Raw genomic sequence first — 21,518 nt, 5'->3', positions numbered from 1 at the left:
TTGAACCTGTGAGGCAGCCCCAAATGTATTTTGTCCTTTATAAAACTTGTCTTGGTCATGGTGTCTGTTCACAGCAGTAAACCCTAACTCAGACAATCCCTAAACAGTACATTTTTCTACTTTTACTGTTTCAGAATTTTATACATGCATATAACATGTTTTGATTTAATACAACCCCCAGTTCCCTTCCCGCAATTCTTCCCCTATGTCTTCAACCACCTCTCCTTCCCATCTTCATGGGCTCTAGTGTTTGAAATCCACTGAGTCTGCTGAGGGCAGACCACATCTGCATAGTTTGGAGCTGTCTACTGAAATACCAGTAGCCTCTGATGTCCTACATCCCTGAAGAAAACTGACTCTGACTCTCCCTCCCACAGCACTCAAAAATTGCCCATCACTCTTCAGCCAGGGATAGAATCTTACAAGTCTGCTCCCGTTCCACATTGGTATTTTGTCTGGATTAATGTTCTGCAAGTCTTGTGCATGCTGGGCAGCCCCTTTTAATCATAAGAGAGCTCAACCTTTCACTTCAGGAGAGGCAACCATATAAGCACCACCACTTTCAATAACATCACCAAAATGGGCACTATTATATTTAGAGTAAGAAAGCACTGTCGCGGTAGAGTAGGGAGCGGGTATGTTTGAGGTTACTAGACAAATAAAAGGCAGTATCTATAACCCAAAGCAAGCGTCAATTGCTGTAAACAAAGTAGAATGTGGGTACAAAGAGAGCAGGGAGAGGTCAGTTCTGGATAGGCAAGAACCTGGACACAAGGCAGCGGCTGGGTGAGGGCAAAGGTACTCCCGTAGAGTGCCGAGATGCTAAGAACCTCCCAGGCCATGTCAACAGTCCCCAACAAACATAGGGAAATGTGCCAGCAGTCAGTTCACAAGGATTGGAGTGGAAGCAGAGTGCGGGTTGTACATGGACGTTAGATGGATGTAGTAGCACACAGGCGATACATACAGGTTGTGAGGCTTAGGTAAGCACTTTGGATTCATTTATGTGGTAGGTGAAACTACTCTTTGCTCAGATGTCAGTGATGTAATCATATCTTTGTCCTCAAACTACAGTGGAATGGGAGTAAAGCAGCAGCTACTAAAGATAAGACGGGCTGCAGGAAGGTATGAGAGGTGCCAATGCCACATCCTAGAAAACAAAATGGCTTCCCAATCCAGAAAGAGTGTAATTGGGTGATTTGGTTAATTTTAAAGGACAACTATTGCTCTAGGTGCTGCAGAGAGAGCTGTGGTTTTGGGCAATGGCACCCCAGGCCAGTGAGGAATGGAAATATTCAGCACACATCAGGACAAGTAACCAATAAATGGTGACAAAGAGAGAGCAAAACACTGACTGAGAATCATGACTATGGGCCAAATGTGCTTCCTGGAAATATGGGGGATGAGGCAGAAATACAGTCAGCTAGACAGCCTGATAGAAAAGGGGTATGGCTTGGCTCGGGACACTGAATCTCAGTGCTATATGGTGTTCAGCAGCTCAAGGTGTCAAGCTGGAGCACCAAGCTAAAGACTTAATAAAAAGAAAGCGGTCTTAGTTACCATCCTTAAATTTCAGGATTAATAAGTGTATTCATAATATAAACTGCATACCTCTCTCCAGTCCTGTTTATGGCTTATGGAGTAGCCGTGAATGCTCTGTCAGGGCATTGGAATCACAGGAGCACACTCGATCACTGCTTCCTCAGGTACTTTTATCTGCTCCACAACTACAAGCAGCTTCCCCTTAGAGCCAAAATGGCCATGCGCATGCTTTACAGAAATGATTTCTATAATAACTAGAAATAATTTCTGAGCTAAAGGAAGATATAATAATCAACTTAAATTCAGAGTAAAAGTCGTAAGTACCTTAAAACTTCTTTTGATGTAGGATTCTAAAATAATCTCACTCTGGGATTCCGATAGTTTCTCAGTTAAGAGTCTGCTTGTCTGAACACTCTGTGGTTTAAAATAGAGATTAAATTACCTATTAAATAATTTCATGAAATATTTTCAATATTCACAGCGACTGCTGTTTCGTTGAACACTGTCAGCAAAATAAATAAAAGACCTGCCGTAAAAGCAATACTTCCAATAATGCATGAAAGTCCAACTAGAGATTTCATATTAATTCAAAATCCACAATACATCACAAGCCTTTAATCAAATGGGAACATGCGTGTGATTTCTGCAATGTGAAATCTTAGCAGTTATCAATGGCATTACATTCTCATAGATTCATACTATATGTCTTTCACATCAACACCAAAATTATTAGCAAGACACATAATCAGGATAAACTATTACTTGAATAACTTTATTTTCAAGTACAAGCAAGTATTCTAAATGTAAACTGGAGTGGAATTTTTCTTAAACGATTTAAGCTTTGGATTCCATCACCCAATAAAGTTGCAATATATGTGTGCTCTTATAAGATCAAAGGGCTATACAAATTATGTTCACTAAATGTGTTACTTCTCTTCTGTTATAGTCAGTGATTTTGGTATTCAAAACAACTAGGAGACATATATTTGACAAACTGACAGTTTTGTGATTAGCTGAACCATGCTGTTCCTTATTTATCTAATGAAGTTGTACTTTGTGGTTGAAAAATACTGAAATTTAAAAACCAGTTTTTACAAGTATTAATGATATTGTTGTTGAAAATAGGGGGAAAACTGAGGTTATTTAGAAATCAGAACCATTGGACTTTGATCATCCTTTTATACTATATATCTTAGGGGTTTCCAGTGTTATCATGAAACATCCTAACAAAGCTCAGCTTGGGGAGGAAAGGGTTGATGTCACTGTTCATCAGCAGGGCAGGAACTCAAGCAAGGCAGGAACCTGGAAGCAGGAGCTGAGGCAGAGGTCATGGAGGGATGCTGCTTACTGGCTTGCTCCCTATGCAGGACCACCAGCCCAGGGATGACACCACCCACAATAGACTGGGCCCTCCCCCCATCAATCACTAATTAAGAAAATGCTGTACAATACAAATGTGTCTACTTATAGCTGGATCTTCTGGGGACATTTTAACAACTGAAATTCCTTTCTCTCAGGTGACTTTAGTTTATGTCAAGGTGACATAAAGCTAGCCAGGTCAGTGTATTTTTACAAAAAAATAATTATCGGTCATAGTAGAAAGACACTCGGATACCACTGTTCTTCAAAGACTAACTCCCTGATGTAGAAAAGAACTTTTATTACTGTTTCGCCTCATACTTACATAAGATATTCACAATATATTGGAATGCCAAGTACTATATATTTAATGGAACACTTTTAACAAAACGAAGGCAAAAACTCTCACGCTATATTTTATGTCCAAACAGTAGAACCGGTTAGCAGCTGGTGGAAAACAAAACAAGAAACAAACGATAACAAAAACGCGGCTCATATATCGAAGCCTCAGAAACTGTCAAAATATTTTCCAAACTGAGGCGCCTTGCAGAGCAATTATAGTATTATTTATGGGATGCCCCACTGAAGAAAAACTCCTGCTTTTCTCCAGTGATATTGCTGAAATTGGAGTTGGGAAAAACTGCTGTTGTTGCTTGAATATGGGGTGTTCCCCACCTCCAGCCTCCTAGGCTCGACACTCGTCTCCAGCTGCTGGTACTACTTTGGAAGGCACTGGGTGCACTATAAGGTACTGTCTGACAGGGTCAAGTGGTCAGCATTGGGAAGGGATGGGAGGTGCTGCTCTTGAAGGTTATGCCTGCCCACTTCCTTCTTCCCACTCTGCTTCCTGGCTACTAGGAAGTGAAGAACCTTTCCTACCACACCCGCCCAGGGTGTGATGCTTAAATGTGTGTTGCCAAGCAACCATGAACCGAGCAAAAACAAAAAAATAAAATAAAATAAAAATAACACAAGGATAAAATGAAAATATGCCTAGACACACAAACCAACAAATTTTACATATTATAGTAGAATTTAAATATTAACAAGGTCAAATTGAGTCTTTTAAGATTAACAGGAGATAAAATTCATAAATTGAAAGTTTTTAATAAATATAGAATTTTCATACCACATGAAATAAAATTTGTTAGTAACACAAGAAAAGCATGAACCAAACACATGTACACTGAAAACCTCTAATTAATTAGTCTTCATTAGGTCCAATGAAAGAAATAGAAACTGAACCACATGGAAAAGAAGTCATATCACAATATAATAACTGAATCTATTGCCAACTGCCATCTTCAGTTAATCTGCACTATGATACCTCATCAAATCCTCAAAACTTACTTTACATATAGAACAATGAATTTCAGGAGCATAAAAGGATCCAAATCCAAGACTCTGATTCCACAACCTATGTTCTGCTTAGGCTGTTAACAAGGAAACTATAAACAATGCCACTGGCTTAGTCAACAAATGCTGGAATATTTAAAAAAACCACAATACAAATACCTATCAATTTCAAAAACCATGTAATCTAAAGAATATACTATTATGTTATGTCATCAAGTTATATTAGGATATATATACATATATATAATAGTGTATTAAGAATATACTATTATGTTATATATGTTATTAAGGATTAAGAATAAACTTTAAAGAAAATAGTATCAATAATTTTTTAAGCTTTTAAAAACCCCTTCCCACCCAAATGGTATATGCAGGAGAAAATGAAAACTATCCCCCCCATCAAGAAAAGAACTATTTCAAAAATAAATGAAGACACTAAGTAAGAATTGATGCAATAAACTCAAAGATTTATACAAAAGTCATAAGTCATATTTATATTAGTTTAAAACAAAAAGAACATAATTAAATTTCACTAGAAGATAATAAAATGATTAAACTGAATATAAGCATTGTGTAATAAGTGGTGCAGTAAAAAAAAAATCAAAATAGAAAAGCAAATTGTCATAGTGTCACAATGATGTGATAGTTAATCCAAAATATTTTTAATCAAAGCAGATATCCTAAACTCCTTTCTTTTCCTGCTGGCAGGCCACGATAAATAGTTTGGACACAGATTATCATAAATCTTATTAAAAATGTACTCGCAGTGGTTGTTCTTTGCTGGTGCAAGTATAGCAGCTTGATAAAGGGTGAAGTTTACAATTGAAAACAGAGAAAAGAAACAAGGAAGTAAATGCTTTCTAAAAATCCTATTGTAGATGTAAAAATTGTGAGAAATGGAAAGGAAACAGAGCTTAAAACTGACAGAAAAACATGTGTCTCATAAAACATATGGCTTTCTGTAATGAGTTAACAGCTGACTCAAAAATTACTAGGTATAAATAACTCAAAAATCAGTAAAGAAGACATTTAGATCATCAGAAACTTTCCCAGATCATTCACTTCTGAAGAAACAATGAATTCTTTCAAAATTCCAAGAAGATTCCTCCTATCTGTGTCAACTCTAGTATTTTCTTTTGAAATATGTGAAGAAAATAACCGGTAACAAAATCAACGAAGGAGACAATTCTCGCAGGCAGTCACTCAGTGTGATGACAGCCATCTTGGTCACGACTGCCATTTTGTCCACCAGGTGACTGGGCACACATGCCAAACCCTATAGGAAAAACGACGTTGTTAGAGCAGTCAGTAGAGCGTGTCGTGCTGACCACTGACACCTGAGCTGCGTCCTGCCTGACATTTAAACATGCTAATCATTTTTCAGAAAGCCCGGGCACATTCCATTTGGCAGCAGGCCACCTTTGATTGGCTCAGCATATAATCCCCTTCTTCCTGCTTTGGGATATGTGGAGCTGCCACCGATTCACACTCCATACAAGCATACAAATGTGCTTTAGTCAAATATTCCCTCAATCCCTCGCTCCATTACTCCTTGCCACTCCCCACACCCACCCCAGTCACCGCTTTGCTGTGTTTTGTTTTTAAAACCCACTGATTTCATTTAGTGCTACCTGTTTGAACATGGGTAAAGATCCATCTGGAGCACAGGGACCCTTTTTGGAAAAATATCCCTAGGGAACCTGACTCTCACTCTGTCAGTTCCCTATAGCTTTTCAGGCAGAAGGGTAGGGCTTCATGGCCCTTCCACTTTCCGTGCTGGGATTGGCTGATGAGCTCTTGCTTAAGTCTTGAGCATGTAGTCACAGACTCTGTAGCTTCCTGTGTGCGATGGCCCTGACATACCCAACAAATGTTATTTTGAGATAAAGCCATGATTTAAAATGGCCCAAGTAACAAAATCCCAGGGACAGATAGGTTTAGGTCAGAATTCTACAGAGCTTCAAAAAAAGAGTTAACTGTCTTCTTCTATGAAATTAGTCCGTTTGGAAAACAGAGACATCGTCAACACCTGGCAAGGCAACGTTTCGGTGTCAACCTGAGGGGAAGCTGCAGCAGGTGCTTGCTGATGAGCAGGACCTGGAGGGAGTCCCGAGCGAGCCTGTGCCAACTGGCCATGTGGCCGTGTGCTGTCTTCTACCAGTCTGGCTACTCTTCTAGACTGGTTTGAAATAAAGTTTGCTTTTCCAACAAAGTATAAAAGTCTGCTTTTCCAAGAGAACTATAAAGTCTTAACTGTGAGGCACATATCAACAATATTACTAACACCGCCAGTGAATTTAATAGGGAGTCTTAATTATTATCTAAAATTTGATAATAAATGATCATTGTCTTCATGGTACCAAAAACGTAAATGAACATACCTGAGGTCCTCTACAAAATCTGGATGACTTTATAACTTAAATCCTCAAATAAAATACTCTTCCAAAAAGAAAACAGGTTATTCTTGTCTAGCTACAATAAGTATTTAATTTAAAGAAGTAATAAGTCATAGTTATAGGATATATGCATACATATATGCCATAATTTTATTAAATATGTTACATTCATATGTATGTGTGACATCTATTTATACATATAAATCATCTCCAATGGTATCATACAACAAATCCTGACCATGGCAATAATTGCTTGACAAGTTATATAACTACTGTCTAACAAATTTTATATCAGAAGCAATTATACAAGTTTATTATTTATTAACAGCAAAAATTACAATAGAGGAAATACATTCATTACCTCATATTTTGGATATAAAGTTTCTCTCATGGTTGATTCTGGAATAGCGAATTTGGGTGCAGTAAGATTCCAAAACATCTTTGATGTTCCAGGATATGCAGACACCTTGGAAAATATTATAAAACAAAAACTATGACAAATAGTGACAAACACCCTCTAAAACCAAAATCCCGAGTTCCTGCCACATTGTTTGTAGTTGTTGAAAAATAAATGGCTTGGTTTGTTACCCAGCCTCTGAATGTCAAGGGAAGATGACTTTGTCAGCTTAAAGGACACCAAGTAAAGCCAGCAGTGGTGACTTTGTGGCATGAGGAACAGGGGAGCCACGCTGGAGGCAAACTGACCAGCAAAACAGGAGGTACACGTGCCATCTGGTTCAGAAATGTCACTTCTTCGCTATGTTTTCTAACCAAGTTCTTATATACATGCATGGGGAAATATGTATAGGTCATTTACAGACATACTATATTAGAACATAAAGTCCAGTCTGAGTGTTCTGTGGGAGAGAAACAGATAAATAAACATTATTATAAAGCTATTTAGGTACAACAATTACAACCCATAGATGGAGCTGACAAACAGTAAGGAGAAAAATAGTTTCAGAAAACTTCATGCAAAATGTTATTTCTATACATGTACTAGAGCATACGGGGGCCGGGGGGAGAGACAGAGAGATGGGCGGGGGAGATTACTTAGGATCATATGTGTATAGAGTTATTAAGCTATTAGGTCATAAATTAAAAAGGGATTTGTTTTAGAAAAGTAGAACTATCGGGGATGCTACCAGAATTGTGGTAGCATTTGAATAACTTTGAATAACGAAGACTGACGTTCAGCACAATGCAAAGCTTTAGAAAACATTCCGGGAGTAAAGAGTGCAGGGTGGAATGCAGAACAAAAGAACATATTCTAACTGTGTTGTCGATATGCGGAACAACCTTATAGTCTAGGTGGTGTGCTGAGCTCAGTGACGGGGACTCAGTGGGGAATGGAAAACCAAAGAAAAAGAAACAGGAAACAGTCCCTGTGGTACTGGGCTTTAGTTGCCGACATACAGAGACACGGACTAGCAAGTCTGACACTTCCACTCACACAGACTGGACTGCAGAGTAGAAGAGTGAAGGACGGTGGGAGTCAGTTTGCCACTGTTGGAGTGAGAGTTTAAAGATAATCGAGGGGTACCTAGAGGTCCCTTATCACGGTGGGTTATGAACTCACATTTAGTCTAGTACAGACACAGATGCTTACATATAGTGACATTTACACACATTATAATGACCGATGCACATATTTGCATGAGTTAGCATACACAGACACATAATTTAGATTCTTTTTATTAATCTTTATGAATTCCATAAGCATATATTGATCATATCCATTCCCAAAACCCCTATATCTACCCTTTCTACCCTTACTGCCCTACCTATCCAAACACCAGTTTGTTTTTCTTCTTTTTGTCCACATCGAATCCGGTTTGAGAGTGGGGTGTGCCCTGAAAACTAGTCAGCCAACCAGAGGTCACATCATTAAAATACTGGCTTCTCCCAGCTACCATCACGAGCTCATGGCTCCTCAGCTGGTGCGGCTCGCCTCCCTACTTCCACGTGGGGTTTGTCTAGCTTAAACTTGCATGGGCCTTGTGACTTCATGCGTGCTGCTGTCCCACTGGAGACACATATATGCTTGCTTTGTTGGTTGGCGAGGCCTAAAAGAAACAGTGCCTCCATAGTACGAGTCTATATCCTGTAGACATCTGGGTTTCTAAGCACATAAATGGAACCAGGATGCATCACATAAACAAACCAGAAAATGTATGAGTCTGGAACATTTTGTACTGTGAAAAATTATGGTGCCTTTAAAGAAACAATAGAAGCGAACCATTTTAGCAATGGTACTGGGAGTAATCAAGTATAATGTGCTATCTATCAGTAATGCTTTTTTCAACAGATGAGGGAGTAAATGAATGAACAGAACATTTTCCTACAGAGAAAAACTCTAACTTCTGTAAATATTCTAATCTCAAAGAGATAGAAGGAAACTACCTACTTTTTAAATAAGACCATGCACAGTGATTTCCTTAAAAAGGATAATGCAGACAGGAGAATAGTTTATACGGAAGAAATTTCAGCACTGCCTCACTGGGTGACCAAGGTCAGCATAAGGCTGGAAAAGTCTTGTCGACAGCTTACACCTGGCAAGAGATGTGGGGAGAAGACTTTCTCCTTCAGAACTCTTCCTCCTGAAGTCCCACAAACCAATCAATCCAATACACCAGCCAACTCTCAACTGAGATTCGGTTTAGAAAATACTTGAATATTAATCCCTAAAGTTTTCAATCATTGAGATGAGGAAAGTCTGAAAAGCTGTCAGGGTTTGGATAAAAACTGAAATAGGACAACTGCATGTGTGTGTGTGTGTGTGTGTGTGTGTGTGTGTGTGTGTGTGTGTGTCCAAATAGAATCCTGAGACACAGAAGTGCTATTAGCGAGTGACGTATAAAGCCAGGGAATTCCAAAGAGAGCGTCAAGCTTTGTGAAAAACTTTCCACCTGATGCAGAGGTCCCTGGGGACTGCCATACTGAAGATCTCCTGTGTCTACATACAGAGAAGACATACTTTCTCAGCTCCAAAACCGGATACATGCTTCCTCTGGAGACAAAGGCAGAGCTCCTCCTGGTCTCTAACTAGCTGCTAGAGGCAAATAGCAAAGTTTGCATTTCTCTACCATTTCTCCCCCTCACCCTTCATCATCACAGGGCCTTTGTCCCTGGGCACTCGAGTTCACATAGCATTGTGCTTTTCTTTATTTTTTCTATTTTTTCTTTTATTGAAAATACGTTTTCATACAATATATTCTGATTATGGTTGCCCTCCCTCAACTCCTCCAAGGTCTTCCCCCATTCCACACACACCCAAATCCTTTCTTACTCTCTCTCATTAAAAAACATGGTCGTATAAAAAATAATAATAAAATATAATAAGATACAATAAAAAAAACAAAACAAACTAGAATAGGACAAAACGAAGAAAACAAACTGAAGAGACAGGAAAAAACATAAAAGCACAGACACAGAAACACTCATATTCATACACACACAGAAATCCCATAAAACACAGAACTGAAAACCATAACGTGCAAAAGACCTGAAAGGTAAAAGAAAATGCCCAGATAAAGGCCTACGAGACACCGATGCTTCAAAAACACCATTGAGCTTGTTTTGTGCTGACCGCCTACTGCTGGGCTCGGGGCCTGCCCTGAGAGTGGTGTCTACACCCAGTGAGACTCTGTGGGAGCAAACCAATTCTCCCTTCCCAAGAGGGTACCAATTGGAGTTTTCTTCTGGGTTACAGATGGGGACTTGTATCCACTTCCCCTCTCAGCACTGGGAACCCATCTGGCTTTAACCTGTGCAGACTCTCTGTAAACTCCTTGTGTATGCCAAGTCCTCCTGTGTTTAGAAAGCCTATTTTCCTTGGTGTCCTCTGTCTCCTCCGACTGTTACATTTTTCCCTCCTCTTCTTCTGGATCCCTGAGCCCTGAGGGGAGGGTTGCGATGGTGACTTAGGAACAAGTATTCTAAGGTCTCTCAGTAGTCTGCACATTGTCCAGCTATGGCTTCTAACCTGAGTATAGCAGGATGGCATCAGGAGCCATTTTATAACTCCATTCCCTCAGCAGAACGGTAGCACTTGGTTTTCCCCTATTTCTGTGGCCTGTCTAGTCTCAGGTTCTTGGTCTGCTGAGCAGTGTCAGGGATAGGCTCCATTTCAGACATTGGTTGGCTACTTCCACAGTTGTGTGCCTCTTCTGTACTAGCACCTTCTACCGGCAGTGCATCCTTGTGGATCAAAGGGCCTTCTGTAGCTGGGTTGGGGTGTTTACCTTTGTCTTCTGATAGTACACTGAATACCTTCTAATACCAACAACACTAGACCTGAGGGATAGAGGTGCTAGGATGGCAACAGTATAACTTCTTTCTGTTGGAAAAGTAGCATGGCTGTTGTCTTCAGGGTTGGAGCCTTGCTGTCAGTTGGAGGAAAACAACCAGTAGCCTTGTCAATATCCTCGGTTGTTTGGGGTTCCCTTGGGGGTCCTCTAGCCAAAAACTTGATTATATATAACCCATTCTCAGAACCGGAGGCTTCATTTGGTGACTAGATGCATTCTACTTTTCTAAACATATCATTACTGTTGGATTTAAGCCCTACCCTACAGTCAGAATAACCATATCCTAAAACGTGAATTATATCTGCAAAGTCCTTGCTTCTAAAATAAGAGCATATTTGCAGTACCAAGGGTGGGACTTGGACATGTCTTCTGGAGAAACCTGTTCAACTACTACTGTATTATAATAGAGGCAGTAGAGTATGAAGCTTGAGGAAAATCCCCATATTGTGTTTGTAAAGACATAATAAAAAAAATAAATGAAAGTAATTTTTTAAAAAAAGCTTGCATGGAAAAATTATTTAGGCATTCATAAAAAGATGTTGAAGAAACTTTGGCAATATTTGGAAATAGTTCTCTGAAAGCTTGATATTACTGGAATTTTTATTTTCTTTAAATCCGTTGACTTGTGAGACTATTTAAGTGGACTAACTATACGAGTCCCCTGCTGTGCAGAATTGCTTTTATCAAAAATAAATGGGCGGAAAGCATCATAAAGCATCATTTTCAAACACTACTACAGCATTAGCTATGAACCCTTGACAGTAACATTTTCTGAACCGTAGAGGAACATATGAAGACCCAGCTCCAGGCAAAGAAAAAGTCACAGCAATATTTCATAAGAATATTTGTATTTCTTTCTAGTCAGATACATGTCTCTATCATCCCACATATTGGATGAACATTTTCTATCTGCCAAAAGAATTCTTAAGAAAGGCAGACTTCCCAATTACCAGGCTAATTTTTCCAATTTAAGTGTCTGGCTTCAATTGCCTTCTATCTTTCTAGGCATACTGAAAGTAAGGTTCACAGGACTATAGCCTGGAAGTGCTTGCTAAAAATGGATAAACTCTTCCCAAAGAAGGTGGCGATTTTGCCAAAGCGTGTCTAGAAATCAAGAGAAACCCAGGCATACAAATGATAGGTCATGATACCATACAGTGTTTCCTCCTATGCAGTAGATCGTTATTGCAGCTTGGCCATCGCAAACAAAGTTATCATCCCGAATGTGAGCAAGAAACAAACCTCTAAGGGGGAGGCTGATCAACAGTGCTTTGTTTTTAAGGAAAGGGTACAGCTGTCCCTTCAGGGGATCTCTTATTAAATTAAGCCAGTAAAGAAATGTTAATCATGGGGAAGTGCTCTGCAGTGCTCTAAATATTCTAAGGAATCTAGGAATTCAGTTAACTTGACTAGTGGATGCTAGAATTTGACAGGAAGGGACACACAGGGACTGAACCACTAATTAAAAAACATTTGGCTTCCACTTACTGTCTAACAGAAACTGTAAGGTATGGAAATATAAATAGGTGCACATATATAACTATAGGTACACACACATGGCTATAGACTTACAAAAATTAGTATTAGAGCCTAGTATCAATAAGTCACATTCACACTGATAACCTAAGATCAGAACAACTGTTCAATGGGGAAAGACAGGCATGAATTTACTTCAGGGTATTAAAACTCCATGTAAATGAAACATAAGGCAGAACACCAGTTTTCAAAATCTATTCTGGGAAGAGCCGGCAGCCAGACCTTACCCTCAGCAACAGAGCCAGCTGCTGGGTGAGCCAGCAAGGCCCTCATGGATGTGCCTACCAAGGGGCTGGGATGTCTGTGGCACAAGTTACTCCAGAGGGCCATGCAAACTTACACTGCCCGTATTGCAGCCTGAGTGACCTGCACTGCCACCTCAAGCCATGGTGATGCCTGTGGTCGGGACAGCCTCAGAAGGCTTTATCTGGGACTATGGTTCTACTGCAATGGAGGGTCACGTTCATGGTCCATGTTGTCACCAGAAACAATGAGGAGGCCATGATCCATGCTACCACTGACCGTGAAGACCAAGGAAACAACTTTTGCTGTGGTATCGATGACTGCAGATGCATAGTTGAAAGGAGGGACAAGGAAGGCTTCTGTGACATCCCCTGTCACCTCAAGAACCCAGTCCCAAAGTAACAGCCTAGACAGGAAGCCACTGAAGAGAACTCTTAAAACGTGTGATGGGGATGCTGAAGTTCACTCACCATGATTGATGGCTTATAGCAGAGGTGCAGGAGGGGAAAGACTTGGGTCTGTTTAAAGGGAGGGCCACTGAGAGTTTGCCCATGCTCCAGTGAGTACATCGATAACACTAAGGGGTTTTTTTTTTAATGTATTTATTTATACCTTTTTGGGGTGTCACAAGGGGGTGGGCCTGGAAGGACTGGGAATGAATTGTGATTGGGGTGCATGATATGAAACTCCCACAGAATGAATAAAAATGTTATATGGGGGGGAAGAAACAAAATATATTCTGATACACAGGAGAAGGTCATTTTGCTTTTTCACTATGTTGACACTTGCACTGATGGTGGAACATAAACATAAATAGCCAAAGGGATGATGTCACCATGAACCCTGGATGCTGTCATGATGAACACAGACAAGACACCTTTAAGAATCACAAAACATGGGCTGGAGAGATGGCTCAGCTGTTAAAGGCGAGGCTCACAACCAAAAATATAAGACTCACAAAACATGGTCACATTTTCTAAATCTCAACCACTCTTCTTCATGTTCACTTTGATGAGATGAGAAGACCTCAAAAGAGGTACAAAGGTGGTTTCTGAGGAGAATCATGTGCTAAGCTATTTGAGTTGTGAACTAGAGTAGCCAGTCTTTATTGAAAAAGGAAAAGAACAAGGTATGACTGGTGGGAAATTGGTTATATGGCCAGTGTTTTCCTGAAAAGAAAGTTGTAAACCTGTTGGTACCAGAACTTCGGCCAACAGAAAGGGGCTTCTGGAACTCCAGTTCCAGGGGATCTGATGCCTTTGGACCAATGAGAATGAATGAATGAGTGAATGAATGAATGAATGAGTGAGTGAATGAATTGGTTTAAAGTAATGCTCACTTCTTCTCCTGAGAGCTGCAGGTTTGCTTTTTTGGCTTCCCGCTGATTTGTCTGCTCTGATCCAGGTAATTCCTCTGCTGACGCTGGAGTGACACCAGTATATTTCTGCATCTCACTCATAGCAGGAACACCAAACAGCAGTCTACAATGTGACAAAAACAATAAATTTGTTTTTAAAGTTATTGGTGAAGCAAAAGAGACCACCCACTTTTGGCTTACCTCTGCTTAAGTCGATGCACCGACGTTTACTGTCTGAGCTAAGACGACATCATGAAGACGACAATCCGAAATTAAAGAAAAAGCTGGCTCTGAGCACAGTTGAATGACAGTTTGGATTCACTATATGAGAAAAGTATGTTTGCTTTATGAAAACACAATAGCAAAATATATTTAAAAACCTTGTTTGGGGGCTGGAGAAATGGGTCAGTTGTTAGAGAGTAATGATTGCTCTTCCAGGGGACCTGAGTTCAATTCTTGGAACCCACAATGGCAGCTCTTGACAGTCTCTAGTTCCAGTGGATTCAACGCCTTCTGGCCTCTGTAGGCACAAGACATGCATGTGGTCCATAGACATACAGACATATAGGCAAAACACTCATACACAGAAAACAAAAGTTTCTATAACATATTTCTACTTTCTTCCCCACTCCGAATTCACAACCAAATATTCATTTCTTAGAACAGGATCAAACCACTAGCCTAAATAAAACTGCCAATATGCTTGTGGCTTCCCCTTTTGAATTTACATCTTGTCAAACCAAAAACATTTATCTGGACAGAAAAGGTGAGTTATTGGAGATCGGTTCTAATGCTTTGATTCAATCAGAAAGATGCATGCCCAAACAGTAAAGGTCCTTGTCCCCAATTGGTTTTTGATCTATCAAAGATGACAGCGGCCAACAGCTGGGCACAGGGTGGGACCTTTAGAGTTGTGTGGGCCAGGAGGCAGAGAGGAACAGGGGGGATCACCAGGACTTGGGGAAGAAGGATGGGACACAGGAGCGGCTGGAAATAAGGCCGACCTGACATGTGAAGTTTCAGGTAAATAACTACTGGCCAGGTCCCTGATTGGGCCTAGGGTAGTAGGTGAAAGACTGGAAGTGCCCAGTCATTGAGTTAGCAAAGGGGTTTTAAAAATAAGCTTGTGTGTGTGTGTGTGTGTGTGTGTGTGTGTGTGTGTGTGTGTGTGTGTGTGTGTGTGTGTGTGTCTTTCAGCTGGGTGGGTGGCTGGAAGTGTTCAAGCTACCAGGAACACAAAGTGGTATAGCTAAAAAAACTCACTGAAGCCATCGGGGCTTTCCTCGGTAAGCAAGGCAGGCTTGGAGCTAAGAATGTCTATAGTAGACATGCATATGTAATATAAAACCTAAAAGTTTGAAAGAATGTATCAATAACGAATGACGAGAGACTTTCTAAGGTATGTTCGTGTTGCGTGCGTGTAAAGGTGCTGTAATGAGTGTAAAGTGAGCACAAGTCGGGCTGACTCATATTGGAGCAGTGTCCATCACACAAGAAAGGGCTACAGTACCTCTGATCTTTGGACATTCCACTATAGAAACAGAAAATAGCTTGGCAAGTCATCAACTGCCAAGGATAGACATACACAAACCCAGCTGACTTGTCATTTCGTAATGTGCTGAACTCTCAAAGCCATCTTACCAGCTCTTCCTGAGGAAAGCTGCCTCTTCATCATGAGCCGCCGCTTACCTTACCTAGTCACATATCTGGGTTCAAAGGGAAATGACAACCAACCCCCAGCAAGTTGAATACAAATACACAGAAAGTCTATCCCCCTGATGGTGGCAGCGAGGACGGCGAGATGAGACGTCTCCTGGGGCTGGTGTGCTCTAGTGACTCAGGACCGCTCTCCGCGTGCAGTCACACATGTACCATTTAGAAGAAGGAAGCTTCTGGTACATCTGTTGGCAAGCATGGTCAGGACACACCAAGTCCTTCCACAGTAGTGTTCCGATATTACTGCTTTTGTTAGTTTTAACTTTTATTGTGCCAATGAGAATCTCAAATAATAGTAAAATTCTGAGACAAAGAACCTTGATTCCTTGACCCTCAAGTAAGGGGCTATTTTAGCAAAATGGCCTTCTAGTTCTGAGTCTTTCTGAGCTAGAAGAAAGAGTTCCCTCGGCAGCCAGCTCAGTTGCCGTGTGAGAATTTCTGAAAGTCCTGCAAGGCCCATTTATTTCCCGCCCTCCTAAACAACCATTGCTTGATTTTTTTTTTTTTTTTGCTTCAAATAACTAAAACTATTTCTGTTTTCTGCAACTCAATCTTGTCTTCTAGGTCTGGAAAAGAACAGACTTGGGTCTAGACACCAAGAAAATGAGCCCAGAGGGTAAATACATCAAGATAAAGTAGTTTTAACTACTGTGGGGGAAAGGGGAACAGTGGTTAGGGGCAAGGTGATGTAATGTCTACTACTTTACAGCAATGTTGCTCTCTTTGTTTAGCAGGAGCCATAAATGGAGTAGCAATCATCATTTACCTTTACTGTCTTTCAGTTCCCAAAAGCACAGTTGTGTGTTTTAGTTGGTCGAATGGATGTGGGCGGAGTCGTTGACATGGCTTTCTGTAGTGCTAGCTCTGTCAAACACAGCCAGAGCCCTAGTGGAACGGCCATCCAAGGTTAGCAATGGTTCCTACAAGTCAGACGTGGTTAATTAATTGGAAATTTCTCTCTTTGTTGTGGTTTGCCCTGGAGTTATCTGTATTTTGGTGCTAATTCCACTGCCTCAAGGACAGTTGCCTAGTCAGGTACTCAGGACTCAGGTGACTTCACCAGAACCTTCTCCCCATTGAATGTGTAAAATACAGGTGAGGGCAGGTACAGGATAGGAGGAGGCCTGTCATTAGACAAGAAGGAAGGATGGGTGGGAGAAAAGTTTGAAGGAAGAGGAGGAGACTAGAACGGAAAGAGGGAGAGACAGGGAGAGAGAGAGAGTAGCAGGGGACAACATGGAGGCTGATGTTAGGATTCCACGCTGTACCTTTACAGGTTGTTATAAATGTTCTTAAGGGATGGATGTGTACAGGGCATTGTATGTTTAGGTGAGCAATTATATCTTGTCAATTGGATCAGAGGTTATTGTGTTGTGTGTTCTCTCATGTGTAGATTTAAGTGTAAGGGAGTGGGGGGCGGCTGGTCTGGGCCACCATGGAGTTGGGATGTGTGTTTCTGGCATGAAAACCTGCCCTGGGAACTAGATAGGTAGAGAGATTGCTGCCGGGCTCAGAGAGAGGCCTTTGGCAGTGTGATATGGGATGGAGCAAAGCAGGTGAGAGGCTTTGCTGACTGAGACCAGATATCTTGGGGCACTGCAATGCCGGACCTAGTGGAGGATAAAAGACAGCTTTTTATTTTTTATAATTTTACAACAACACCTTGCACCAGATTCCTCCATACCATGGAGTCCATCTATCTTGCCAATCTTAATTCGCTTCCCCAACCCTCCATTTGATCTGCATCTAATATAAAAAAAAAGTGGACTAGCAACTGGATAGATACTGGGTACTAAGTGCAGGGCAATATAGGAGTGGACAAACATATACGCAATTATAGTTCATTGTGGCTCTGAAAATGGGAAAAGCAAGGGTTCCAAGGTCTTTATACATCCCCCTCTACCCAGTCAAAACTCGTCTTTTTCTCCTTAATCTTCCAACTATGTTTGATCTGTTCTTCCATTATAGAGCATCTTCCATCTTGTCTTATATTTTTCTCTTAATAGGCAAAATTAATTTTCTGCTTCCAGAAGACTTGAATGTAGTAGTTCTGAGAAAAATGGTTAGAGAAAAAAAAGAGTCTCATACCCAAAAGTAGACCCTGGAATATCAAAGTCCAGCGTAGGGTGTTGTACAGGTTCTACACAGGTACTCCCTAACCATCTCAAGTCTTATATGAACTTTGCGAATCACTGACACTTGCCTTACACCTAATGAATCAGAAACTGGGAGTTTGCAGGCAGCTCTCCATGGTTTCACCATCCGGGCAGGTGATTCTGATATTGTCTGAAACCTCTGTTTACCCAGAGCTTTTCTAAAACACCTTGATCATAAGACACCCTGACGTGACTATCAAAAAATACAGCTTTCCACACCTCCTTTGGAGATTCTAACTCAGCAGGCTTGCAAATTAATACACTAGTCAATACACTTATTAATTAATACACTGGTCAAGCTTATCAAGTGGTCTTTATGCTCAAGAAAGTCTAAATATCACTGACACTGGGGAAAAATTCTGCGATGAGCCCATACCTGGACTTTAACCCTGAGTTGGCCACTTTCGCTTATTTTGCTGTTATCATTTGAATATGGTTTGTATTCACCAAAAACTCACATTGAGTTTTGTTCCCAAAAAGTAGCAATGATGAGAGGTGGGGCCTAATGAGAGGTCTTTGTGCCACAGGGCTACAGATGCCATTTTTTTCAGGAGTGACTTAGCTCTGACGGACAGGAATTCCTCTTCCTTTCTCTTTTTCTCGAGTGCCATCTTGTGCTTTCATTTTCCACCAAGGGTTGAAGAAGCATGAGTCCCTAAACAGATGCTGCAGCTGACCACTCTGGGACTCCCGAGACTCCAGTGTAAACCTGGTTGGTTGGTTGTTAATAAATTACGCCATTTGGGTATTCGTTTATACCAAAACAGAGCAGACTAAGACACTGGAGTAGGATACTTTTCCTTCCTTAATCTGTTCCCTCATTTGTTAATGGCAACACTGATTGGCCTTTACATCCACTGCTTAGGAATAGTGTATGCAAAACAGTATATGCTTGTCAACAGCTGAAATTATAATTCACATTGTTCTGTCAAGGAAGAGGCTAATGGAACACAACAAGCCCATTTCTCTAACAGCACAGGAACTATGCCTTTCTAAAGTCATTGCTGCCTACATTCAGACCAGGATATGAAATATATTTCTTACTGTAAGTTGCTAACAACACAAGCTTAGAAGACATTTTGCTCTAAGTTGTGAGAATTCTAACTTACATGTAAGTAACCGTGAATCACATCCTACTAAACAGAGCTTTCTCCCTCTGGCAGCCGTCCTCTGCCTTCGGAAGACCCTGTGGAGAGAAACTCTACATCATAGCTTTACTCTCTTTTCCTTAGAAAGTGTATCTTGCTACACGGTGTACAAAATCTGAGGGAATGTTCTCAGGAGTCCATCATCAATTTCGGGCAATTCACAGAATGTGTGCATAGGAAAATCAAGGATATTCACCTATGAAAATTTACCAAGATTCTATTTATATGCAATAGGGTGTTTTACTTACCACTTTCAAAACAATCATAGCTCCCACTTAGTGGTTACTAAACTGATTTTTACAACCTACTTACAGGGTCTCACTCAACCATTTGGAAACCTGTGACTAAACTGTTTAAAAAGTAGACCCTAGGACTGGAAAAACTTTCTAAGCTCATCTTAGATGCTAAGCTATATACTGAGTTTCTTCATCCTTGTGTAATTTTTCTTTAAAATCTGCAGCAAAGACACATGAAAAATTTTGCCTGACTTTTTTGAAAGCAAGGAATAGACTCTCAAAATTATGAGCCTGTAGAAAAATATATGAGTAACTATCTAGATTTTATTTTTACAAAATATGGTTGGGGGGTGGGGTTGTTCTTTTTAACCACTGCAAGTTCTTTATTACATGCAAACAGTGACATCTGGTGGAACGACACTGTTTTACTTTCTATAAAAAAAAATACAGCTTTCAGAAATATGTAAGTTAGAGTTATAGGCTAAGAGTGCAAATAATTCATTTTTTATGTCTTTCTGTACAAAAACAAAAACATACTAGGCAAGTGTCTTATCAAGCATTGATATGTACACCGAAACACAAAAACATACAACCAAGTGTCTCGTCAAACACCGAGATGTACACTAGGCAAGTGTCTCATCCAACACTGAGATAGGCACTGGAACAGCTTTTTGTCATTACCTCTCTGTGCTGTTGAAAACACACAAAGGGTGGGGCTCAGAAGTTAAGAGCACTTGAAGTTCTTCTAGAAACCTAAGTTTTGATCTTCAGTACCTACGAGATGGCTCACAACAGTCTGTAACTCCATTTCCAGGAGATCTGACACCCTCTCCTGCCCTCCATGAGTACCAGGCATGGGCACAATACACAGACATACATGCGGGCCAAATACCCAAACACGTGATAAAAGAAAAAGTACACAAAAGGCACAGTAATGAAAATACACATACTGAATGTGTCTGTGACAGAAACTTATCTGAGGTCGGAATAGATTCTGGTTCTAATTTTGCCATGTATTTGGGAATACAGAAATTTGCCTTTTGTCCTTATCCTGACAAGAAGAGAGTTAGGGTAAGAGAATTAAGATAATAGAACCCTGATGTGTGTTCTCTGATAAACACCATCAACTAAACCTCAGACAAGGATTGACTCTTAGAATCTCCGATATAATACCTCAGGCTATTGCCTAGGTTATACAGCAAGGAACAAGGTTAAGAGAAGGATTAAAATGGGACCAGGAACAGCCTGACTACTGAGAAATAGCAGACAATAAGGAGAATGAGGAATGAAAGACAGTCCCTGATACCAGAACTACTGAAGGGAAACCTTTGCATTACTGGGACTATTGATGCTGGTCAGCTGGAGCTAAGGAATTAATGGTGTTTAAAAGAGACCAGCATCATTGAGGTGAAATCTTCTGGGAAGTATTTTCTGACAGCACAAACAGGCTGTGTTCCAGAGATAGCCAAGGTAGTACCTCGTGCTGTGGCTTGGCTTGATAATGTATAAGAGTCACCCAGGTGGTACTGGTTTTAAAGGTACTGGCGTTTGAAGGGGTCATGAAGAACAGCTGAGGCTGGGCACTGTGAGAAGCCATGGAAGGCGATTGGTGAAGGTGCAGCCTCAGTTACAACTGATGGCCCAGAACTCAAGGGGTCATGCAAAGGAGTTGAGGCTTGGCACCATGAAGACAGCCTATGAGAGGCTATTGGTGAAGCCTAGTTGCAGTGGAAGACAGCAGTGTTTTGGAGATGCCAGTACCATGCGATGACCACCAAGAGCAGCAGCAGCAGTGGAGAACAGGCAGCTGGAGCCTAGAAGACAAGGTGTGTGCTACAAAGGGCAGAGCTGGAGAAGTGACCCAAGCCCTTGGAGGAGCCCAGAAGATCGTGAGTGGATCCCAGACATTGGGAGGTTACAGTTTGATTTCGCTTTTGATTGACTGTGCCCTGATGTTTTTCCCTTGTGAAAAAAAGAAAGTATTTTAGTGGAGCCCACAGTTAAGGATCTTTGAATCATAAAAAGACCGAATTTTAAAAGAGATTGAATATTTTAAAGGGATTGAATTTTTTTTTGTATTTCAATATTTTTTTTATTATTAACTTGAGTATATCTTATATACATTTCGAGTGTTATTCCCTTTCCCGGTTTCCGGGCAAACAT

The 21,518-nt window shown here is 40.7% G+C and overlaps 1 protein-coding gene across 1 annotated transcript in view; it reads right to left on the bottom strand.

Annotated features, from left to right (window-relative positions):
- Ttc6 (tetratricopeptide repeat domain 6) overlaps positions 1 to 21,518 on the bottom strand; it is a 207,907-nt gene that overhangs the window by 95,359 nt on the left and 91,030 nt on the right. Inside the window, exons 7-9 of the mRNA XM_032907781.1 lie at positions 14,082 to 14,223; positions 7,015 to 7,119; positions 1,867 to 1,956 (exon numbers count right to left, since the gene is read on the bottom strand). Coding sequence (XP_032763672.1) covers positions 1,867 to 1,956; positions 7,015 to 7,119; positions 14,082 to 14,223 — 337 coding nt within the window. The remainder of the gene's footprint in view (positions 1 to 1,866; positions 1,957 to 7,014; positions 7,120 to 14,081; positions 14,224 to 21,518) is intronic.

The sequence above is a fragment of the Rattus rattus genome, chromosome 7 (genome assembly GCF_011064425.1).
Source record: "Rattus rattus isolate New Zealand chromosome 7, Rrattus_CSIRO_v1, whole genome shotgun sequence".
NCBI classification, from domain to species: Eukaryota; Metazoa; Chordata; class Mammalia; order Rodentia; family Muridae; genus Rattus; species Rattus rattus.
The sequence above is the reverse complement of the archived record's forward strand: the minus strand, read 5'-3'. Positions and strand labels throughout refer to the sequence as shown.